The sequence below is a fragment of the Glycine max genome, chromosome 15 (genome assembly GCF_000004515.6).
Source record: "Glycine max cultivar Williams 82 chromosome 15, Glycine_max_v4.0, whole genome shotgun sequence".
Taxonomy (NCBI): domain Eukaryota; kingdom Viridiplantae; phylum Streptophyta; class Magnoliopsida; order Fabales; family Fabaceae; genus Glycine; species Glycine max.
The window spans coordinates 53,036,616-53,061,955 of NC_038251.2; the positions used below are offsets into that span (position 1 = coordinate 53,036,616).

The window sequence follows — 25,340 nt, forward strand, 5'->3', positions numbered from 1 at the left end:
TGGAGGTGGGGATTGGTCCATGGCATTTTTCCAACTCTAGAAAAACTTCTCTTAAAGCATGCATTTGACACCAAATAAAATAGTAATATTTTAATCCACAATGTCAATTTATTTTAAAAAAATCACGAAAGATTAATAATGTTTAATCATAATTATTTCATGGAATATTTGAGATTTTCTACTCACAGATAATAGTATGAATTTCAGTTAAATTAACTGTTTGAAACTTTCACATCAAACCACAAAAAAATCATTTAATTAAATTCTATGATTTAAATTAAGTTTTCACTTGAAAACATTATTAATCAATTTAAATAAGTATTACCAAAAGTTAGGGCGTTACAAATAAAGCTTTGGCACCTTATGAATTGCCACACTTGGATAGTATTTTAAAAGTCATGATACTTCTACATAACCACAATTTGTCACTTTGTCAAGGTCAACTTTCTAATTTCTTTATGGAAGCTCTCTACCTCCTCAACCTTCATTTCTTTCATCTCCAAGATGGACATGTTAGACATCTATCATGCTCCAACTTGCGAGGGGTGATAACTGAAATTAATCTATCATGCCTAGTCCTAGTTAGCTACCGCTTAGACACTTAACATGTAAATTTAGTTTTTTTTAATGATATTAGATCATACCAATTAATAATTAATGATTTTAGATGACACCAAATAATAATGAAATTGAAAGGGCTAACTTGATTGGTTACTTACAATATTAGGGCTAACAGCAGGCAATGCTTAACCGGTTATTTTATCTCTAAAAAATTGCATTGATACTATTATTGTAGATATTTTGGAGCTTAGTAAAAACTTTAAGGTGTGAATTGTATTGGAAACCAAGAAAAGGAAAAAATAGAGCACACATGTAGGGTGGCCTGGGGAAGAGACTGGGCCATCTTGTGTTTTTAGATGAAAATTCCTCCTGCTTTTTCTTAATCGTTTTTAAGAGTTTGCTTTCAATAAATGGTACTTTACATATATATATATATATATATAAAGCGGAAATCATGCTAAACTCATAAAGCTAAGCAATCTTTTTCAATATTATTTTAACTATGGCTCATCCGAACAATCAAAACACAAATAAAAAAGAAACTGGTGCATATACCTGCAACACCAAGAATAACAAGCCATATTTATACATGGCGCAATCACAATTCAAAACATGCAATGCAGTGAGACAAGACTAAGCAAAACCCTCAAGCCAAAACTCCTTCAATAGCGTGATATTAGAAAATATACAAAATGGCATATGATCACAAATACCAGGTATAGGCATGAGTATAAGCAAAATAAACGAGAATAAATCTTGAAGTTCCTGCCCCCAATACTTTTTAAAGCAAAGTGATAGGATACCATACTGCCAAAGATAACTACCTCAACAACTGGTCTATAGATGGGTTTTATATGAACTAAGTAAATCTAGTAGTCTTCATCACTGTATTCTTCTTCTTCATCATCGTCGTCATCTTCATCTTCCATATTAGAATGCATCATCATTGATAACAAGGCAGCCTCCATAGGATTGAAATCTTCATCACCGAAATCTTCGGGACCAAAATCATCCACGCCAGAAGCCAGCACTTCTGACAATGCAGCCATCTGAAAAATATCCAAGTCCTCCTCATCAGAATCAAAAGGACCTAAACAAGGACCTGAATCACCAGCAAGCCTATCAGATACCATCATCTCGAATGGATCCATATCATCATAAAGGTCCGAGTCCCTCATGATGGAAAAATATTCTGCACTTGTTAAGTCAACATCCTGGAGCATGTTCAACATGTCATGCACATCAAAATGGTTCTGTCTACGTTGAGGTGGTGGCCTGTGATGTATCCATGTGTAAGAGCCGGGCTTCACTGTATGCTGAAAGCAACAGATATCAAAATTATTTAAGGACAAAGGAGAAACAAATTGAAGCTATATCAAAAACAAAATCACAAGTATCCTAAAGGTGAGTAGTCTTTCTCTTTATTTTGGATATTTTGAAGTCTATTAGTATTTACATCAAACTTAGTACATAGCCACAGAAGCTTAATTCCTTATAATTTTAATTTCATGTTGTTTAAATGGAAGTCATTGAAAAACTACTGACAACTTCCCTACATTTTATCATTTAGTACATACATGTCTCCCATCAAGTTTGAAACAAGACAACCACTACTTCCCAATCAGATGAAACAAACCACAAATCCTGATCTAGTATGGCTCCAAATCATAGCTCATTATACCAATACTCTATTTTTATTAAAAGACAATACATAACACAAAATGTAGTACACAAGCATTGTAAGACAAAAAACACCATTTGGTTTGTTGGATGGCAAAAGATTTTAATATTTTACTATTAACCTTAAAAAACCAAACACAGGAACTTCTGAAACTGACCAAAACGAAAACCCCCAGTCCTAATCAGCTTTGGTTACAAACTAACGATTTTCACCAATTATAATAACCAAGGTTGTCAAGATCAAGACCCAACTTAAGTTTAAGGGGGTGAAAAATTGTAAATTGTGGAATCATAACATGAATCGTAAGCTCCTACTAAAAATAAAAGGTGTATTTTAACATAAAAATGGAATAACTTAACTACTTAAGTAACTACTACATGAAAAAAATCCACCAAAATTCAATAATTTAGATATTTATGATGCAGCTATTGTACTATTAATATCTTAATTGCTATTTTATATTTGATAATGATTATAAAAAAGGGTAGGGGGAGAAGAGAACAAGAGCAACCAAAGTTAGAGATTGTATTTCAAAGGAAAAAAACAACCCCAACTTGTCAGTTTTAGAAACCAATCCAAATAATAGGTAACACAACCAACACAAATAAAAGTGATCTTAGAGAGATCCGAAGTGGAAAAAAAATCAAGACAGCAGTGGTATTAAATCAAAAACAGAATCAAGAGAAAGAATAAAGAAGTGTCGTGTGCTGTAAGGGAGAGGAAAGGTATTGCAAATCTGTCAACTGAGTGGGAGAAGAGAGATGTCTCTTGAAGAGAAGAGCTTTTTAAGGCAAAAAACCCCATGAAATGGGGGTTTTCTCTGCACTGGATCATGCAACAGAACCCACAAAATTGTGAGTCTTCAACTTGCAGAAAAATGACAATCTCACAAGCATGCCAGTTTGCTCTTCAACCCTCTGGTATGATCCCACTCTGCAGCAATCCTACACTGATAGTACCTAATGTACAATTGTAAATGCTTGAGCTAGTTAGTAAAAATACTAGTAGCATCATAGCAACACAGAAATACCACTATCCTTGCTGCATGCCAAAAGATTTTAAAAATTTCATCATAATATCAAATACACGTGTATGGCTTGCTTTAGTACAGATATCTGAACTTCCAAAATTATAAACTGATTCCTACATTTTTCTTGGTAAACCAGACTCGGGCCAATTGAGATATTCTGGGAATTGAAGTTGCTTAATCAAGGTCTGGAATTACTATTTCCCAATAAACTATGCTCTTGATATTCTTGAAGAAAATGGAACGGTGAATTGTAAACCATTAGATAATCCCACATATCAAGATGTTAAGCTTCTTGCTGACCAAGGAGAATTATTTTCTGACCCAAGTAGATATTGGAGTTTGGCAGAAAGCTAAACTGATCCAATTGTAACAAGACCAGGCATCTTTTGTTGTAAGTGTGGTCATTAGAATGCAGATGTCAGAATTCTGATATTTCTTAGAGGATCACTAGTAAAAGGATGGATTAGTGTTTGAGAACAGAGGGCATAAGGAGATTATTACCTATACTTAATAGGAGATCCACATATGGATATTGTGTTCTATTTGGAGTGAATCTCTTTCATGGAAAACCTCATGAAGCAAAATGTGGTTGCAAGGTCCAGAGCTGAAGCAGAATATCAAGCTATGACTCTCACTACTTGTGAACTAATATGTCTAAAAACAAATAAATGACTCATTAAAGAGCTAAAATTTTGTGAGGTAGGAACTGAGACTAATTTGTGATAATCATGCAGCTCTTCATATTACATCTAACCCAGTTTTCGATGAGCATACCAAACATATAGAGATCGATTGCCTTTATATTTCTGAGAAGATAGACTCCAGATAAATTAGCACATATTTTGCTAACTTCAAATAATCAATTGGCTGATCTGCTCACTAATGTTCTTCACAAGGACAAGGGATTTCTTATTTCTGTGACAAGCTAGATGCTTTTGATCTCTATGCTCATGCTTGAGTGGGAGTGTTGGAAATAGAATATAATTAATGCTCCACTTTCCATGTATCATTAGAATTCATTGTATCATAAGGTTCATCACATTCTTAGATTCATTGTGTCTTAGGAGTTAAAACTAGTTTTATTTTAATTTCTGTTGTAAATTGTACTCATCGTGTATATAAACAGATGCTTTGCAGAGTGTGTTACTAACAATTGAACATTAGCATTCAGAAATTCCTATCTCATTTTTCTCGAACTCTCAACTAAGATAAAAAACTTCGTACCCCATTGTCCAGAGGCTCTTCGCTATGCGAAGGTATGGGGGAGGGATGTTGTACGCAGCCTTACCCTTGCATATGCAAAGAGGCTGTTTCCGGATTCGAACCCATGACCAACAAGTCACCAAGGCACAACTTTACCGCTGCACCAGGGCTCAACTAAGATAAATACAAAAAAAATATTGGTGGTAGATAAGACAAGAAAAAGTTATAGATTTTTTAACCAAGATGGATAGTGAGCCTACATATGATTATATATAAATAAAATCAAATTCAACAACTGATTCAAGGCTTTAGAGATGACAGACATATGAATTATCTATGAGCCATGCAACCTAATAAATATTCTTCAAGTGAAAGGAGAAGCATGGTGGAGTTCAATTCATTGCTTAAAAAATGATGCTACTCAAATTAGTTAACATCAATGATAATCAAATTTGACCAAGGAAAATATTAAAGCAAGCAAGAGACAGAAGGGATGATCACTTGGGTACCTTGTAGAAGCAACTAGCCCCAAATGGACAATTCCCATTTCCAAAGTTAAAATGCTTGCAATCAATTAGTCTGAAAAGAAAGGCAAGAATAGGCAAATTCAAATTTCAAATATCAAAGTTCAAATTCCAAAAATTAACACAAATCACCTCTGTTCTCATTAATATTCAGATTGTCACCTACGTAACTTAACTCTGCATAAAGTGCACTCATCAATAGGAACATGTGAAGAGTGAACACATCACCATCACAAGATATTGGGATACTGTGTGTGCATGCATATTGTGTAGTTTTGGGAGTATTTGATTGTGGTGTGGTGTGAAAGGGGGTTGGGAGTAGGAGTGGGGATATAGAGATGAGGTATGGAAGGAATTATTTTCCCAACTAACCACACTCTAAATCACCTTTGATTAATTAACCATAACTCAAAAAGTTGACAGTCAACAAAACTCAAATCAATTTCTGGAAATTGAAGGGGAAGTTGAGTATAGAAAATTTACTTGCAGTTTGCCTTGTAGTTGTCAATAATTTCCTGCTTTTCTTCCTTAGTAGAATACCAAATACCACTTGGAATGACAAAATATGATAGTTTGCGACAAACAGGACAGGTTCTGACTGTATTAGCAGTGCCAGCATTACTGATGTCCATTCCAGAGGTTGGGGCACTATTACGCCAATTGCGGATACAGGATAAACAGAAAGCATGGTCACATTCAGGAAGCAGACCAAACTTACAATCAGCTGGTTTAGGTTTGGACAGAACACGTTCCAAACAAACATTGCACTCTACTTCTTGACTATCTTTCAAAGCCTGAAGGTATTTTTCCTTTTTCTCACAAGTTCTCAAATGGTTTTCTTTTTCCTTTCGATCAGTAGGATGTAAGCAAAATTTTCTACAGTATAAGCACTGATTTCCATGAATGCGAGAACATTTATCTTCAAGGGGGCAGTTGGCAGCAGCAAATGCACAGAACAAATGTTCAGATGGTATAACACTACTAGTACTGGATTGACCAACATCATTTTCAAGAGAGGGCAGATTCTTTTGTTGTGAGCTCCTTGCACGCTTGTCCGATGAAGATGACTTCACAGCCTTTGGAACCCAACTTGATGTTCCTTTAATGGTATGATTCACAACAGGATCCAAAACAGGAGAATGGCGTCCATTTGCTGAAGATGACGCTTGAGAAGCTTTGACATGCTTATATCTGCATCTACTACCATAAGCACAGGATCCTTTTTTATAATAGCTGCAAATCTGTTCTCCACATAAGAAACAAAAGGAAAGTAAACAAAAAGATCCATTTGGGGGGGGTAAACATAGTACATGAAAACCAGAATTAGAGTTACAACTTACATCATCCTTTTTCTCATGAGCAAAATCACATTGATCCCCCTTCAAACATGCTCCACGGGCATAGAACTTGCAAACCCTAAGACAATTCATTAATTTCAAATAAATTAATCAAGAAAAAGTCTACAAAAAAACCAATAAATAAGTAGACCCCTAAATTAATTGATAAATAAATGAAGAAAGAGTCCACAAAAACTCAATAGAAAAATTAACAACATCCAAGGAGTCCATACATCAAAAATCAAAATCCTCATTATTACAAACATTCGAGCATACCAACATACAATTTTCAAGTCACTTCAAATGAATCGTTACCATAACAAAAAAAAAAAAACCTAAACTTCAAATTTAAAATCCACCTTGTACATATCAAAGACCAACGATCCCAAACCCAACTTAACAGAAAACCGATCACATTTTGTTTTTAATAAACAAACATTTACAATCAGTAAAATGAAAAGATAAATAAAATAAAATAAAAAAGAAGCACAAGACACACGGCCTGTATGTTTTCCGGCACCAAAACATACGAACCAGACAAAAAAAAAGGAAAAATCGAAAAGAGGCTCACGGGAGAAATCGAAGAGATCGAAGCGAGAATTGGTGGAAGGATAAAAAAAAAAAAAACAAAAATGAGTACCTGTTGGACATGGCGTATGATGGAGGGAGAATTGAGGAATTGTTGGCAGCGAGAAGAGAAGAGGAATGGGAAGAAGGAACAAAGATATGAAGGAAGAGAAAGGTGGAAACCTAGGTCAGGTGCGACCCATTGGAAATCGAAACCGGGTACGAGGGTTTTTTGGCGGTGTGTCGGGATTGCGAATGTTTAACCAGCTTTCCACCACTTCTCTCTCTCTCGCACTTACGCAAAAAACGTGTTGTTTCGGGAAATTGCAGTACACGTGATCATATAAATAAATCAGTATTTTAATTTTTTTTACTAATTAATTTTTTTTAGAAGATTTATGTATTTTCTCTGTAATCATTTTACGAGGTTAATTAATTAATTAATTAAAAGTTGTTTCAGTGTTTCGTATCTGACTTTAGCATCCGGAGCTAATAAGAAATTTATTTTGAAGAATAAAGTATATAATCTCAATCATTAATGAAAAATCAATAGTTAATATTGTGTCAGTTGGAGATGTATCTTTTTCCTGCTTTCTTCGATATCATGATTTACCTAATTGAGGTCTTGTTTATTTGTGATAGATGTACCCAGTTGAGCAATAATGAAGGAGATCTTAAAAGGGTATACTAAGAATCTATTGTGGAAAGATATATTGTAGAGTACATTGAAAAAAAAACAAAACCTAGACTTCCTGAGTCTTGACATGACGAAAGAGTCGGAGGTAAGGGTTCAAGAGGACTGCATGTTATCACTCCAAGTGTAGAAGATTTGCAACAAGCTCATTTGTATGTATTGAATAACAATAATGAAGTTTTGTCATACATACTTTGTCACGAAGGTTTAGTGAAGGAAAGTAATCCAAAAATGTCAAAGGACATGGTCTTAAAAGAACATAACAAGACTTTCCTACATTGGTTTAAAGATACAATCTTTGCTGATGATAATGCTTCTGAAATGTTAAGAAAGCTAGCAGATGGGCCTAAAAGAAATGTTATAACTTGGCAAGAATATGATATAAACAAGTATTCCTTTCACACAAAAGCACAAGACGAGAAAAGTACAATGCAAAATAGTGGGGTTATCTTAAGGGTTGAATCTCAACACTTCGCTAGTGTACATGATGACAATCCTCGTGTAGCTTTCATCCCGTACTTTGTTAAAGTAATAAGTTATAGCTTGATCACCTTGTCTGATAAATGTCATGTCCTACTTCAATTATGAAATTCTTAGTAGATCCCCTTGTGAATACCTCGACTTCAAACCCTTTCATATGTCTTGTGCATCATCCATCCAAAGAATGCTCTATCTGATTGATGGTGAGATTGAGTGAACAAGTCAAGAAACCATCATATTATTGCACCCCTTCTAAGTGGTATGAAGTGTATGGTTTGATGCATATCCTTGAATGAGTCCGTCGACAAATTCAACTTTATTTTTCGCAGTTAATGCAATAAGCATTGATCAACTCCACGAATTGTAATTTGTTGAATCAAGAACTGGAGAAACTAGTGCAATTGCTGAATTTTCTCCTAGATGAAGATAGTATGAGTTGTGTATATTCAAAGATTAATCTTGCGAAGATGAATTAGTATTCATGATGAAAAAATTGAAAGAAAATAATAGAAGAAGAAACAAAAGCAAAGAGTTGCGAAACAGAGCTCTTCAATGATACCACCATAAACCCCATGCCTACCATGGATAAGTGCAAAACTTGCAGAGAAAGTTAAAGAGAAAACATATATTGAAGGAACCGAATAGCATAAATGAATTAGCTCACAAAGTTGATTATTACAGCTGATTATATAAATAGTTGTAAGAGTAACTAATTATAACTATCTAAGGTAACTTTAGTTACATAGAGACTAACCAACTAAGCTAACTCTAGTTACATAATGATCCATGCTAAGAATTACCATCACTAGCATTGTTACCACTGTCACCATCGCACTGCCACCACCACCATTGTCATTACCGACATCACCACTAACACTACTACTACAATAATCACCATCACCACTTACACCAACATCACTAACTACCACTCCCAACACCACCATCAACATTGGCATTGTCACCATTGGCTCAGATGTTGTTGTTGTTGTTGTTATCATCAACATTACCACAAAATACTCTTATATTAATGTTAATAGGATTGAAAACTTTTATATCTTGAAACTAAAGATTAAAGAAAAACTAAACCTAAATTTTAAAAATGGTATTACATTTTTTTAAAACTAAAACTAAAAATTGATTGCTTATAAATTTTTGAAACTTACAACTAAAACCTACCCCCAAAAGGACTTCATGAGCACCATGGCAACTCCTGTCATCTCTCTCATGAACACTTCTCATCTAAAGATTGCTCTCTTTGATATCACAACTGGTCCTCCTCAGGCTTACTTTATCGTAAGGTCCCTTTTGTGCATTGTAGTCATATTTGATCTCACTTTGAAAGACAATCCATGATGGCCAATGGAACATTCAATAGGTCAATTCTTTTCTGCCCAACAATTTCATGGACCTTCTATTTGATATTGATCCTTCCTGGGCCATGAATCAGATTGACAAATACGTGTGGAATCAGTCTACTTATGGAGGCTACACATCAACTTCTACATGTAAATGGCTTTCTTTTAAATTCAATCATGATTCTACTTGCCACTTTGTCGCCTTTAAGTGGCTTTGGAAGCTCAAAATCCCAAAGAAAATTAGGATCATGTCTTGGCTGATTCTTCACAATTCTCCTAAACCCTTTTGAATTCAATCATGATTCTACTTGCCACTTTGCCGCCTTTAAGTGGCTTTGGATGCTCAAAATCCCAAAGAAAATTAGGATCATGTTTTGGCTGATTCTTCACAATTCTCTCTCAAAAAATTCCACTAGATTCCATAGGAATTTAGTGAATTCATCTGCCTTCCCTCATTGCTCCAATCCTAGAGAGGATTCTCTTCATTGTCTGAGAGACTTCCCTCATGCCAAAGAAATTTGGCTCGGATTTGGCTTTGCTCCTCATCTTAGTTCCCTACCCCTAATGTAAAGTGGTTTAAAATCCCAACTCAACGGTAGTAAAGTATTCCTTTTTACAACTATTGTTTGGTGGGTTTGAAAGTGGGGTAATAATTGTATTTTTGACGATGAGAAGTGGGATATTCAGAGAGTAGTGCAGAGTATATGCTTCTATCATGATGATCTTGTCTCTACCAACTCTGATTGTGCTTTGGCCAGTCAATCTCCTCTCTTCATGGCTAGATGGCAACCCCCTCCTGTGGATTGACATAAATTAAATGTGGATGGTAACTGCTTACCTGATCAAGCTATAATAGGGTCTGGAGGAGTTATAAGAGATCATAACAGTGGATGGATTGCAGGGTTTTTCTCTTTTGAGAACTCTGGTGATTACACTAAAATTGAAATCTCAACTCTTATCACGGTCTATCTCTCTTGCTTCGGACAAAGGTATCAGACGTATTTGGTGTTAGAATTGCCCTGACAATCACCTTCATGTTGCTCTCCTCCTATCAGCTCTTGGATTTCTTCAAAGAGATTAGGTTATTTCTATCAATTGTATAGATAGGAATGCTAATTTTGTAAGGCCAGCCGCGGCTTTCATCAACATCAACAGTTTTTGTATTTTGGACCAGCCTTATCCTGCTCTGGTGATTACACTAAAATTGAAATCTGGTGATTGCACTAAAATTGAAATCTCAACTCTTATCACGGTCTATCTCTCTTGCTTCGGACAAAGGTATCAGACGTATTTGGTGTTAGAATTGCCCTGACAATCACCCTCATGTTGCTCTCCTCCTATCAGCTCTTGGATTTCTTCAAAGAGATTAGGTTATTTCTATCAATTGTATAGATAGGAATGCTAATTTTGTAAGGCCAGCCGCGGCTTTCATCAACATCAACAGTTTTTGTATTTTGGACCAGCCTTATCCTGCTCTGACCATCCTCCTTTATAAGGATGGTTTACAGTAGCCCTTTTAGCCTTTTCCACATAAGCAAAAAATATATATATATAATCCACCACTAGAAGAAAATTAAGCAAATATCATCTCAAAAACCAATTTTTTTATATATTTTCTTTAATTAGTATTTTTTTAATTTTCTTTTTTTTCTCATATATATACATAAAGAATCCTAAGGGAGAAGGGGGTGCAAGGCCCCTGCTAGCCCCCCTTAGATCCATCCCTGGTATGATCCAAGTAGCTGATGTCAACTAGTGGGATAATGTTTTTGTTGTTGTATATTACTCCACAATGTCTAGACAATTAGAAGAGTGCATCACCTTCTAGAGATCAACAATGCAAGTAAAAATATTATGTGAGGAGGAACTCTCAGAATTGTACTGATTGCACTTGCACCTATTCACATCTTTAACAACCCCTGCATAATGATTTGACATATGCCCCCACCCTAAAGTAAAAAAAAAAAAAAAAGATAGGAGCTATTAATTGAAAATAATGAGAATAAGCATTTCATAGGTATTCTTATATATAAATAAATGCATTCTGCCAGGTCAACATTGAAACAAAAACAAGAATAAGCATTACATATATAAAAAATAGTTTTGAGAATACTTATTGTTCCAAAACTTCAGGAGAGAAAGCATGTCAATTAAATTTTAAAAGCTACATGCATTCATATATGACAAGATCATTCACTTTTCTGATAAAAAATAAATACATAAATATTTTCCGTTAATTATATTTTAGGGCATGATTAGTTTCACAAAGGCTAATTTTGTTGTTCGACATATCAGTTTAAGAGGATACTCAAAGTTAGCTCACAAAAGAAAGAAACCACAACGAATTAATACAAAGGTATGATACAAAAACTATAATCTTGTAGATTTTACCTGCAGGTTTCTTTGATTCAGATTTAACAGATTCATGATCTGCTCATAATACATCTGCAAAGAAAAACCAGTTTTGCATCAAAAGGAGTAAACAAGGATAAACAGGTTAGGAAATGGAATATGAAATTATTCAGAGCCATTCAGCCTAAAGAAAAAAGGGGCTGGATGACATAATACTCAAGGTATTAGTCGGAATGTTTGTTTTGCTCCTGGCAGAAATACAACAGCAAACTTCAAGAGTCACTGTAATTTAACTTTGAAAATTTTAACAAGGAATAAAATTCAACACTTACTTCATTTATTAGGGAAAATAGCTGCTCAAACACATCCAGTTTAAGGCATTGTTGATCATTTGTTATATTTTCTTCCAACAAAGATTCGGCAGGACAAACACATCATACATCTTTTCATTCCCTATCCAATATGTTTGAAAATTACATAAGCATATTGTAACACAGCAGCAACACAAACATGCTGAGAAAAATGGGAAGAAACATGTCCATAAGCAAATACTGAATTATAAATTCAGCCACTATAGGCACCCAAACACGCACCAAACATCTCTAGTTTGAAAATCGGATCAGAAGGCGCATTAAACACCAAATGTCAAGTAATTTGAATGAGATAAATAATAAGTTCAGCAGAAACTGAAACCATGACTGAGTAGCCTTCATGTCAGACAAGAAATTAAATGTCAAACTCCAGCCTTTTAATCAATAAAGGAATCAACAATTTGAAGGCATAAATCTAGTGGTTACCCTGGCATGAACTGATGATCACAATTTTAGGGTAACATCTGAGTTCACACATATTAACCAATCTCTTCTTCATTCTTCCCTTTTCCTTAAATTTCTCACACATGAATTCAGTAGAAATATAGGGAAATGATATTTTGACTACTATTTTTCTAAGTAATTATACCATCACTGCGTGTTTCAATCGACATACCCACTTCAGTCATGAAACAGTTGCAGTAGTAAAGGTAAAGAATCTACATATCTTGTCAATCTGAAAGAATGTACTATCTTGATGTTATTACCAATAATCACCACAGGAACATGATCCATCTTTAAAATGATGGAATCTATTAATATCTCTGACAATAATTTCCCTTGAAACAATTTTACATACGAATTTGAAAAAGGTGTGGCAGTCAACACAAATTCGTAGATTCTTCTTCACCCTTATAGGGCCCCCGGGTGGCGTAGCAATTAATCCAAAGGCTACAGCAAGTTTCTCACTATGGTGATATAAGAGCTTCTCCTTTTCACTTTTGTCCACATTATGTATATCGATCTCTACAATGGAACTATATCCAGCTTTACTTAGAAGGTCACCCAACTGATCCAGTTTAGCATATATTTCATCACTTCTAGAATGACTTCTGTCTCCAACAATGAAAGTGTATACCTTGTCTTTGATCTCAATCCAACTCATTCCAGGCTCCTTCTTCACCTTGCTGTCTTTCATGAACTTTCTAACCTTAGCAACATTTTCCCACATCCCTGCGGAGGCATAGATGTTTGCAAGGAGAACATGGGTACCAGATTTCTCTGGCTCAAGATCAAAAAGCATCTTGGCAGCTTTCTGACCGAGCTCTATATTTTTATGGATTCTCGCAGCTCCAAGAAGTGCCCCCCAAACAAAGCCATCAGCCTCAAATGGAATTGAGTTTACTAGCTCCACTGCTTCATTTAATTTCCCTGATCGTCCAAGGAGATCAATCATGCAAGCATAATGCTCCTGTGTGGGTTTAATCCCAAACATTACCTCCATTTTCTCAAAATATTGTTTTCCCTCATTTACCAAACCAGCATGATTGCATGCACAAAGAACACTAACTAAAGTAATATGGTTGGGTGGCACACCATCTCTAAGCATTTGATTGAACAACCGAAGAGCCTCTTTACCATGGCCATGCTGAGCATATCCTCCAATCATTGCAGACCAGGAGACTATTCCTCTGTTAGGTATCTCAGAAAAGGCACGATCAGCATCCTCTATGCTTCCACATTTCGCATACATATTAACCAGAGAATTGCTGGCAAAAATATCACACATAAATCCAAACTTGATGGCATGGACATGTAATTGTTTCCCTTGCTCATAGGCTGACAAATTTGCACAAGCATTTAAAAGGGAACTGCAGATAAATGGATCGGGCTTGATATCTGCATCTTGCATTTGTAAATATAGCTTTAAAGCCTCCTCCCCATCCCCATATTGAGAATATGCTGTTATCATGGATGTGTAAGCCACCAAATCTTCCCAAGTGCGCTCTTCAAATATTTTCGAAGCTTCATCTATATGGTTACATTTTCCATATGTGTCAAGAAGACTGTTTATTACATAGAAATCTGAATAAATTCCAGATTTGATGGAAATTGTATGAATCTGCTTACACACCTTAATTGCCTGCAAGCTGGCCACAGATTTGAGAACCGTTGACAAAGTAGTTTGGTTGAAATCTATATCTTCACTGAACATTTTAGAAAAAAGTGAGACTGCATCTAAGTGATCACCACACTGTGAGTAACCGGAGATCAAAGCATTCCATGCAATAATGTCCTTCTTTGGCATCGAATCGTAAGCTCTTCTCGCATCATCCATCATTTCACACTTAGAATACATATCTACAAGTCCAACAGCAGCAAACAAATCTGAGTGAGCATCCATCTTTATCAAACTAGAATGCAACTGTCTACCCAACTCCTTGAACCCCATAGCAGCACAGGCCTTTAAAGCACTTGACAGCGTAAACATATTCGGACGAGTTCCAGAGCCTTTCATCTCATCCAACAACATCAAAGCCAAATCATTACAATCGTGAAGAACACAACCAGCAATAATTGCATTCCAAGAAACAACATCAGGGTGTGCAATGTCCTGAAAAACAGCAACCGCACCTTCAATCTCCCCTGCTTTAGAATACATGTCAACCAACGCATTCGCAGAAAACTGATCCAAATCAAGTCCCATCTTTAGCATAAGCCCATGAATCTTCCTTCCCAGGTCGCCTTCCTGCAAGCCTGCACAGGCATTCAATATGATGGAAATGCTGAATTCATTAGGCATTATTCCACTCCTCACCATTTCCTTAAACAAACCCACAGCCTCACCACACAACTCACTTTGCACGTAACAAGAGAACAAGGCATTCCATGAAACAACATTTCGCTCCACAATTCCACCAAACAACCTCCTAGAATCATCCAGCAGGCCGCACTTGGCGTACATAACAACCAATGTGTTAGCAACAAACCCATCAGACTCGAACCCTGTGACAACAGCCATACCATGAACCTTCCTCCCCATGTTCAAATCCCTCTTCATTGAACATGCCTTAAGCACACTGGGGAAGGTAAACTCATTGCACTTAACACCCAGCAAGCACATCTCATTAAAAACCAACAGTGCCTCCTCTACAAACCCATTTTGCACATACCCAGATAGCAAAGAAGACCAAGAAACCACATCTAGTTCAGAACTTTCATCAACCAGCTTGCGGGCATACCCAAAACGACGACACTTGGAATACAGAGTTACCAAGTGGTTCCTGAGACTTGGGTCGCGGGAAAACCCAAACTTGATCAAGTGTGCATGGAGTTCCATACCTGAAGTTAGGGACTTTGAAGCAACACATTGTGATAAGAGCTTGGAATAGGATATGGGGGGTTTTGTGAACGTGGTTTGTGAATCTTTTACTGTGGCTAGAGAAGCAGTTTGTAGAGTGGCGCGTTTGAATGGGAAGTAGAGACGTTGGAGAATACTATGTGGGAGGAAATTGATGTACCAAAACCTTGGAGATGTTTTGTTCATTGACAACATGCTATTGCTATTGCACTAATGCACTAGTTCCTCGCCCTCACGTGAGTACATAGGTGTGTCTCAGGTCTAAACCCAAATACCAAAACTCTAATTCCAACCAACTGTTTAGGATTAGAGAAGTTTCCAAACATAAGTTTAAATAAAAAGATATGATGTATATTTAGGTTTACCTATACTCTAATACGATTTAAGTTTGAATATTTTTTATTCAAAAGTATATTAATAAAATAAAATTTGTTTGGATAATGCCAATCAAAAATATTTTTACTTTGTATTTTTATTATAATTTGTAAATGTGCAATTCAAAACTACTTTTACTTTAAAAATAACAAAATTTTATTGCTTACATAAGTTGTTGAATTAACTAATAGAGAATTCAAATATATATCAAACTAAGTTTAGGATTCCAAAAATATGTTTAAGGTATTCAATCCAAGTATATCTTAAAATAATTTGACACTTTTGTTTAACCTTAATTTTGTATAGATTAAATTACACTCTTCACCTAGAGATGTTAATATCACATTGCTTCATCTCTTAAATAAAAATATTATACTTGTGACAATGTGTTTCAAGATATGTTCATCATTAACTTCTTGGTTAAAGTGCGTATAAATAATAAATATGCATTTACCATAATTAGTTAATCTCTAGTTAATTATCATGGATCGTTGTGCTAATTTCATAGATCATAGAGTAATCCTAATTAATCATGCTCAAATTAAATCTACACATTGTAAATTTACAGTTTAATCTTGCACATTATAATTTTACATAGTGTTGAAATCATGTTCTAAGAAATCCAAATTTCTATTAAAATTATCACATAAAATAGCATGCATATAACTCAAGTTTTCATTAATTACTTAAATTAAATCTTCATTATAATTACTTTTAATATCAATTATATTTTCACATATCACATAGACACAAACTATTCTTCTATAAGTTGAGGTATAATTTTCAAGGTGTTACAGGATACACAATGTTTTGTGACATATGTAGAAAATAGAAGAGAAATATAGAAAGAAAAAAGGAAAAAAGGAAAAAAAGAAAGAAATAATAAATAATAAAAAAGAGAAAAATATGAAGCATAAACAAAAAGAAAAAAGTGAGTAGGTAAATATAATTTGGGTATTTAAATATTTTTTAACACTTATTATTATTATTTTATTTTTATGTGTTTTATTATATCATATATTTTTTTTATCTAGAGGAGTTAAATATAAATAATAAAATATTTATAACAACTCACATATCCTGCTTAGTTAACTGAGTCAGATCCCTTAATTTTATCATATTATATTATTTACTATACTTATATTTCTTTTAACCCTTTCTTGTTTTTCTACAAAGTACCTTCAAACTTTGAATCATATTGGAATTACCATAACAACCAGGGTATTGATAACTACGAAATTTGAGTTAATTTGATAGTCAATTTTAATTAAGAATTATTATAATTTTTTTATTTTACTGTTGTTTTTAAGGAAACAATAAAAAAATTAATATCTTTGCAATTTCTTATGAGTAGAAATCAAAAGAAGAAGAATTAAGTGCTTTAAAGGGAAATTTTAAGTATTTTAAAGGGAAATTGATGCAAAAATGAAAAGAATTAGATAGCTCACTTAGCGCACAATAGCTCGCACCCTCGCTAAGTGGAAAAACTCATGCTTAGTTCAAAGAAGGTTCATAAAGAAGTACAAAGGCACACTTAGCGCTAAAGTCTGCACTCAGTATGAAGTCGTGTGAAAAATAAACTACCTTAGACCTATAGAAGGAGTATGAAGCAAAGGAGAAATACATACCGGGATACCAATTCCTACACCACCCCGGAGACTCAGAGTTCTCTAATTAATACATCCTAACTCTCAGTATCTCGAATAGGGAAAATCCTATTTTTATGTCTATTATCCCTTTTTCTTCCTTTATTCATTTCTTTTCTTTTATCCACATTAGCCCCTAAAGTATAGAGCCTCTTATAGCAATGAGAGGCCGAACCCCCTTAGTTTGGGTCTGACAAGCCTAAAAAAGTCAAAAGATATATTCTATGCTTTATATCTATCGATACAAACAAGTGTTTTCTTTCTTATTTTAATTTCATGTATCATTCATCCTTAGATTATCTTTAGGGATTAGGCGCTCAATAGAGGATAATCCTTAGTAGAAATACAAGGAAGGTCTTATATGCATCAGTTTTAGGGATTAGTCGCTGAAGGAGGGTAATTTCTAATAAAACTCAAAGGACGGGGTATCTTAATAAAATCATTGTTTGACATAGAGTGATTGCATTATACACATGCATCAAAACAAACATCTAGGATTAGAACTTCATGGATATGAATTTTATCTATTGAGTCTTTACAAAAACAGTTGGGAGATAGATAAATAATATATGTTTGTCATAGTGAGACATTAAGGACAAGTATTCCAATATATGTGAATAGGAAAAATTCACCTAATCGATAGAAAAAAAAATCTAAAATAATACATCTTAGGCTAAGGCATGTTAGGTCCCAGCATTATCACATTTTGAAATCATTTTTTTCATTATCTTTATCTTTTACTTTTCTTATCTTATCTATTTTATCTTATACATGTCTTATCTTGTACTTTAATATCTTATCTCTTTCATTTTTATCTTATCTCCTAATCTTCTATTTTAAATCTCCCATCCTTCCTCTCTCTTCTCCCAAGAATAAAACCAGAAGATTCAAGTTTTATAATTGTATGGTTGATATGATAGGTTATGAGGAAGTGGTTCAGAATAGTTGGAATAGGCCTATAAAAGGTACTCCTATGCATGTTCTGTGGCAGAAACTCCAAAGACTTAAACCTGAATTGGTTCAACTTGGTAAAAGCATGACCAATGCCAGACAGGAATTGGTTAAAGCCAGAAGAGATTTAGACTTAGCCCAAAATGCTATCACTCATAATAGGATGGATGGCAACTTGATTGATATTGTGAAAAAGTGTACTGAGAGGGTGATTAATTGGAATGAAATGGAGGGTAATATGTTAAGACAAAGAGCTAAGGTGGATTGGCTTAGAATGGGAGATGAAAATAATGCTTTTTTTCATTCTATCATCAAGGCCAAGCATCACAATATAAGCATGAGTATTCTACAGAAAGGTGATGGGACTATTCTTACTGAGCAAAGTGACATCCATAATGAAGTGATGGAGTTTTATAGAAAGTTAATGGGAAGTACTGCTAGTAATTTGAGGCATATTGATATCCAAGCTATGAGGGATGGTAAGCAAATTACTTTTGACCAAGGAGCTTTTCTTACTGCATCAGTTACAGAAGTTGAGATTGTTAAAGCTCTGCAGGGAATTGGTGATTTGAAAGCACCTGGCATAGATGGTTATGGGGCAAAATTCTTCAAAAATAGCTGGCATATAGTAAAGAAAGATTTTATTGCTGCAATGAATGAATTTTTCGAGAAAGGAACTTTATTAAAGGTTTTTAATAGTACTCTTGTGACACTCATTCCTAAATCTATTACTGCTAAGACTGTCAAGGATTACAGGCCTATTGCAGGTTGCTCTACTTTTTATAAAGTGATCTAAAAAATTTTTACTAGGAGGCTAGGGAGTGTGATTCAGGATATTGTTCATACTAGCCAAGCAGCTTTTGTGCCCGGTCAAGTCATTCACAATCATATTCTCCTTGCAACTGAGTTGATGAAGGGGTATACTAGAAAGGGTGGGACCCCTAGGTGTATTATGCAAATAGACCTCCAAAAAGCTTATGATATGGTTGACTGGGATGCATTGGAGGGGGTTCTTACGGAATTTGGATTGCCAAAGAAGTTTATTGGGTGGGTCATGAAAGTCATTACTACTGTGAATTACAGGTTCAACATTAATGGAGAGTTGTCTAATGTGCTAGAGGCTAAAAGAGACATTAGGCAAGGGGACCTTATTTCCCCTTTGTTGTTTGTCCTATTTGTTCAACATTTATGGTCAAAATGCAAAGAGATCCTAACTTTAATCATCACAGCCAATGTGAGCGATTAGGGATTATTCATCTGTCCTTTGCAGATGATGTTCTTCTTCTTTGTAGAGGTGATGAGAAGTCTATAGAGATGATTCTAAAGGCCTTCAGTTTCTTTTCTAAGTCTACAGGACTACAGAATAATCCAGCAAAGTGTAAGGTGTTTTGTGGTGGCTTGAATTATGACAACATACAAGTTGTGAAGAATATCATAGGGTTTGAAGAGGGAACTCAGTCTGTCAGATATTTGGGGGTTCCTTTGTCATGGAAAAAACTCAATGTCCATCATTACCTGCCTCTTGTGTGTTGGACCTTGTGGCCTCAATAATCTTAAGAGGGATAGGCTTAGAATGCAGAAGAAGCAACAATAATCAATTTAATAATGTTCTATAAACATGCAAGGCAAAATTGATTGCAATAACATAAATGAGATAAGGGAAGAGAGAATGCAAACACAGTTTTATACTGGTTCGGCCACAACCCGTGCCTACGTCCAGTACTCAAGCAACCCACTTGAGATTTCCACTATCTTTGTAAAATCCATTACAAAGTCTGAACCACACAGGGACAACCCATCCCTTGTGTTCAGGAATCCTTTACAACAAGAGACTCACAGTCTCTTAACCAATCTCATTGAATAAGAAGAATGGAAGAAGAATTCTCTCTTCAAGAGAAGAATATTACAATAAAGATCATGTAGGAATCCTTATAGATTCTGCAAGTGTTTGGCCAAGGATTTCTTTTGAGAGAGCATTTGACAATGAAGTTCTTTTGGAATCTCTCTCATTGTCTTTTGAGAGGATAAGACATTTTTGCCAAGCAAAACTCTCTGCATAAAATTTGTGCCCAAGTCACCTATTTATAGGCCTTTGATGGCCATTCACAAATCTAATGAAAAGATGTGACTGTTGGCGATATTCCTTGAAAATCCGCTCTGGTAATCGATTACAAAATTAGTGTAATCGATTACACAATTATTTTTCTTGAACAGTTGTGACCCTTCATTTAAAATTTGAATTCTCAACGTTCAGAGACTCTGGTAATCGATTACATATGATGTGTAATCGATTACACACTTTCAAACCATTGGTAATCGATTACATGTATTGGTAATCGATTACATGTGCCTTGAATGACTTGAAACCTTTCATTGTGAAGCAAGGCTTGATCTTGAAGAAATCTTAAATCAAGGCTTTGTTTGTTGAAACAATCTTGTATTAATCTTGAAGCAAAATGAGCCTTGTTTGATTCTTCTTTTGACATCATCAAAATCATGTATACATACATTCACATTGTGGAGAAGATAGTGGGGAGAATCAGACATTGGTCTTCTAAGCTGTTAAGCATAGCAGGTCGAATTCAGCTTGTGAGAAGTATTATCACTGCTATAGCTCAGTATTGGATGAGTGTTTTTCCTATGCCAAAAAAGGTTATTCAGAAAATTGATAGTATTTGTCGATCGTTTATTTGGTCTGGCAGTGCAGAGGTGAAGAGGAAAAGCCCTGTGGCTTGGAAGCAGGTTTGTAAACCTGCTAGATGTGATGGTCTAAATTTGATTAATCTTGAGTTGTGGAATTTAACTGCTATGCTTAAATGTTTATGGAATATCTGTTCTAAGGATGAAAATCTTTAGGTAAAGTGGATCCATGCTTATTTCTTAAAGGGAAACAATGTCATGAGTGCAACTGTTAAAAGTAATAGCACATGGATACTGAAGAGTATTATGAAACAGAGGCCTCAAGTTAATAATCTGCAGCAGATTTGGATTGAAATGTTGCGTAAAAGGAAATTCTCAATGAAGCAAGTTTATATGGAATTGGTGGAGGATCATAACAGGGCTGACTGGTTTAGGTTGTTGAGATATAACAGAGCTAGACCAAGAGCCAATGTCACTTTGTGGCTTGCTTGTCAGAACCGGTTGGCCACGAAGACTAGATTGAAAAACATGAATCTGATTCAATGTAGTTTGTGCAGTCTTTGTAAAGAACAAGATGAGGACTTGGATCACTTGATGTTTAGCTGTAGAGTCACAAAAGCTATTTGGTTGGAGGTCCTCAAATGGATGGATATTGATCACACACCTCAAATGTGGAGGGATGAAGTTAGATGGGTTATGCAATATACGAAAGGAAAAGGATGGAAAAAGGAAATTCTGAAATTAGCTTTTTCAAAGGTTGTTTATGGCACATGGATCTATAGAAATAGAGTTGTTTTTGAAAATTTTAGTGTAAATATGAGTATAGCTAAAAGTATCATTGATACAATAGTGCATAAAGGGTGGCATTATGCCAAGTATAAGGCTCATATAGCAACAATGTTAATATAAGTTTGTTTTGTCTTTTTGTCAGTTTAGTGAGCTGGATCGTTTGCGATTGCTTTGTATATATATATATATATATATACATATATAATGGGTTTGCATCAATATAACTACAAACAAAATCTTTGTGAATTCGACACTTGAACTTCAGAATACTTTACTACTTGTGACAATTTAATACACTTACCAATGAGTTAACATATATATGGCTCCTTTTAGGTACTCTTCCTTTTCCACATGCATATGTTTCAATCAGGTATCATGAATGTCTTAACGTATTATTTTTTGTATAGTTACTATCAGTAGCGGATCCAAAAAAATTATTTAATGGAGACAAACAATAGTTTAAAATATTTTCATAAAAAAACATTATAATTTTTTTTATAAAATACATATTATGACAAAATTTCTAAAATATCCAAGTTTTTATAAATTACAAGTGTCCTTTACATCTATCTATGTATTTTCTCTTTCATCTCTTATAACTTTTTACTTTCATTTTAAAAAAATAATTATCTTATTAAAACAACACCTAATTTTTAATGGGATTAAATTTTTTATTAAAGATGTCTAAATAAAAAAATTACTTGTGGGGACAATTGGCATAAAGTTGTATGTACACAGGCCACCTATTACTATTCAAAATAATACTCTATCATTTACATGTCTCGCTTGTCAAACTCATATTGGTAGCCCCAAAAAGATTACAATAAGTCAGCCTCCACATAAGCCCAATCCTCAACTTCCTCAATCTTCTGGTGGATAAGAAAAAGATCTAAACACTTCCAATGTTTCAATGGACAATAATAACACACAAAATCAATTCCACACCTACATATCCACCACACCATGGCCACCACCACCATGTTCTCATCACCATCAGCCATTTTATCCTCAACCACCACACCAAAACCATCATCTTCAGCACCACCCTCCCCATCATGCAAACCTCTTCTACCCTTCAAACAACCCTTAACAACCTTAACTGCCGCCGCCGCCATCGCCACCATTTTAACCACCGCACCAGCACCCTCCTTAGCACAAGAGTCTCCCTACCAAGTCTACTACGGCACCGCCGCCAGCGCCGCAAACTACGGCGGGTATGGTGGCAACTCCAGCAAGAAGGACTCTGCTGAGTATGTCTACGACGTGCCTGCTGGCTGGAAGGAACGGTTGGTGTCTAAAGTCGAGAAGGGTACCAATCTATTGATCATGCACTGATACTTCACTAATACGTATCTTCGAAGTATCCAAGCTTATGAAAATAATTATGGAAAATTCAATATGACTACATGAGATATATAGACATGTATAATGTAGAAAAATGAAAGCATTGTTCATTGATGAACCAAAATTGATTTTTATTTATTTTTTATATTTTATGGATGACTTCAAGAAGGAATGAAGTTGGTAGTATTATTCTTATTTGTAAATTTAATAGGAATTAATTTATGATGACGAAGATATGTCTGATATGAAAACTAACTATGTTTATAATTTATATTTGTTGCATTGCAAATATATATTGATTATGTTTTATGAATCTTTATACATATCTAGATATGTATCTGATACACGTATTGTATCTGTGCATGATAGGTACCAATGGAACAGACAGTGAGTTCTACAACCCAAAGAAGAAGGCAGAGAAAGAGTACCTCACTTTTCTCGCTGGATTTCGCCAACTTGCACCAAAGGATGTGATTTTGAACAACTTGGCACTATCTGATGTGGACCTGCAGGACCTGATTGCTAATGCTGACAGCGTGACCTCTGATGAGGTGAAGGATGATAAGGGGCAGCTGTACTATGTGTATGAGATTGATGGAGTTGGTACTCATAGCTTGATCTCAGTTACTTGTGCTAAGAACAAGCTCTATGCACATTTTGTCAATGCCCCCACTCCTGAGTGGAATAGAGACAAGGACATGTTGAGGCATGTTCATGAGTCTTTTAAGACTGTGGGGTCTTTTTAGTTGGCTTCTGGTGTTTTATATTTTGTAGAGGTAATGGTTGATTATCTATTATGAGGATGAGGATGGTTTCTTTTGTTATATTTTAAATTTTTACTACTTGTCTGCTTGATTTAAGTTTTGGTATAGTTGGCTTCAATTTGGAACTGTCAGGTTTCTGATGTGGTTTAAATAGAGTGTAGCTGTTGCAACTTGCATGTCTAAGTTGTGGTTGAATTTGTGAGTGTTCTTGTGGTTGTTCGTAGCTTGAAAAACTGAATGATGTTGGAATTTCCATAGAAAATTCTAATTTTGGGGTTTTCAAAATATTTTGGCATGGAAAATTTAATTTCTGATTCTAAATTAGAAGTCCAAGTAATGAAATTCCGTTTAGGAGATGAAAAGGCTGAAATTAGAAATATTCCTCTGGAGTTAGGTAATGATTATCTGTTCTATGCAGAGGATGGTGCCCTTGGGATGGCTTCTTTTGATAAATTTGGGATTTTTACTGCTTCAATTTTTGGTATAGCTGGCTTCAATTTGAAACTTTCAATTTCAGATGTGGTTAATTGAGAAAATAGAGTTTAGCATTTACAAGTCTAAGTTTTATGTGGTTCATGGTTGAATCTGTGAGCATTATTCTGGTTGTTTGTTGCTTAGAAATTCAATTTCTGATGTTTTTGGACTTTTTTCATGGAAAATTAAATTTCTGATTTCTAAATTGGAATTATGACTAGTGAAATTTCGGGGAGGCTGAGGAAAAGGCTTAAATTAGAAATATTCCTCTGTAATTAGGTAATGATTATATGTTCTATGCCGAGCATGGTGTCCTGCAATGGGTTAGAAAGTTTTCTACATGTCAGCATAATTGTGTTCCTAGTTCAATTGGCTTCTCTTTGAAATTTTCAGGAATCCCTCGTGTGAAATTTATGCTGTAGAAATCAGAGACTAGCGGTTGCAGTTCTAAATTCTGTTGGTTTGTGGTTGAATCTAAATATCTAATACTTGTTGAGCTTGAAATTTGAAAACTCTTGGGATGAATTGTGGCAGTTTCAAGTTTTTTTTTTGGAGATACTTTCATGGAAAATTCAATTTCTGATTTCTACATTGGGATTGTGATCAATGAAATTTGGGGTAGGATGATGAAATATCAGGGACTAGAAAAATTCCTCTGGGTCAGTGACCTCTTGAGGGATTCATTTCCATGGTCCCTGGTCCTTTTGATCACTAATGTTTATAATCCGAATTCAAATCTCAAAGCAATATGGCTGGCTACTCAGTAGGTAAGATTTTTTGGTTATTAACAAAATCCACTTGAAGTTGGATGCATTTATTTGAGATAAAGCTTGATTTCTGGTAAATGACCTTGATGTTGTTAGATTCATATTGGATGTGGCTTTACCAACCAACCAGTTTA

General features: G+C 34.9%; 3 protein-coding genes across 9 annotated transcripts; 1 reads left to right on the forward strand and 2 right to left on the reverse strand.

The window, feature by feature from the left end:
- Nucleotides 1-1,195: 1,195 nt before the first annotated feature.
- LOC100788886 (E3 ubiquitin-protein ligase makorin) lies at nucleotides 1,196-7,227 on the reverse strand. Of its 2 annotated transcripts, XM_041009550.1 has the most exons (6): nucleotides 6,977-7,227; nucleotides 6,340-6,415; nucleotides 5,483-6,240; nucleotides 4,985-5,054; nucleotides 1,692-1,877; nucleotides 1,196-1,610 (listed from the first exon to the last, which is right to left on the reverse strand). In XM_041009550.1, the coding sequence occupies exons 1-6, from the start codon at nucleotides 6,985-6,987 to the stop codon at nucleotides 1,431-1,433; spliced, it is 1,281 nt and encodes a 426-aa protein (XP_040865484.1). In that variant the 5' UTR covers nucleotides 6,988-7,227; the 3' UTR covers nucleotides 1,196-1,430. The 2 variants fall into 2 exon arrangements, with proteins under 2 accessions (XP_040865484.1, XP_003546880.2); XM_003546832.5 differs by having other exon boundaries at nucleotides 1,196-1,877; nucleotides 6,977-7,226.
- A 2,104-nt stretch (nucleotides 7,228-9,331) lies between these two features.
- Nucleotides 9,332-15,731, reverse strand: LOC100788530 (pentatricopeptide repeat-containing protein At5g04780, mitochondrial). 4 transcript variants are annotated; one of them, XM_041009551.1, is made up of 5 exons: nucleotides 12,582-15,731; nucleotides 12,378-12,491; nucleotides 12,117-12,237; nucleotides 11,824-11,877; nucleotides 9,332-11,381 (listed from the first exon to the last, which is right to left on the reverse strand). In XM_041009551.1, the coding sequence occupies exon 1, from the start codon at nucleotides 15,649-15,651 to the stop codon at nucleotides 12,859-12,861; it is 2,793 nt and encodes a 930-aa protein (XP_040865485.1). In that variant the 5' UTR covers nucleotides 15,652-15,731; the 3' UTR covers nucleotides 9,332-11,381; nucleotides 11,824-11,877; nucleotides 12,117-12,237; nucleotides 12,378-12,491; nucleotides 12,582-12,858. The 4 variants fall into 4 exon arrangements, with proteins under 4 accessions (XP_040865485.1, XP_014623850.1, XP_040865486.1 ...); XM_014768364.3 differs by lacking the exon at nucleotides 12,378-12,491; XM_041009552.1 differs by having other exon boundaries at nucleotides 12,378-15,731.
- A 6,877-nt stretch (nucleotides 15,732-22,608) lies between these two features.
- On the forward strand, nucleotides 22,609-25,340 carry LOC100789413 (thylakoid lumenal 19 kDa protein, chloroplastic). Of its 3 annotated transcripts, none has more exons than XM_041009553.1 (3): nucleotides 22,734-23,166; nucleotides 23,571-23,977; nucleotides 24,833-25,340. In XM_041009553.1, the coding sequence occupies exons 1-2, from the start codon at nucleotides 22,821-22,823 to the stop codon at nucleotides 23,945-23,947; spliced, it is 723 nt and encodes a 240-aa protein (XP_040865487.1). In that variant the 5' UTR covers nucleotides 22,734-22,820; the 3' UTR covers nucleotides 23,948-23,977; nucleotides 24,833-25,340. The 3 variants fall into 3 exon arrangements, with proteins under 3 accessions (XP_003546881.1, XP_040865487.1, XP_040865488.1); XM_041009554.1 differs by lacking the exon at nucleotides 24,833-25,340 and adding an exon at nucleotides 24,661-24,719; XM_003546833.5 differs by lacking the exon at nucleotides 24,833-25,340 and having other exon boundaries at nucleotides 22,609-23,166; nucleotides 23,571-24,025.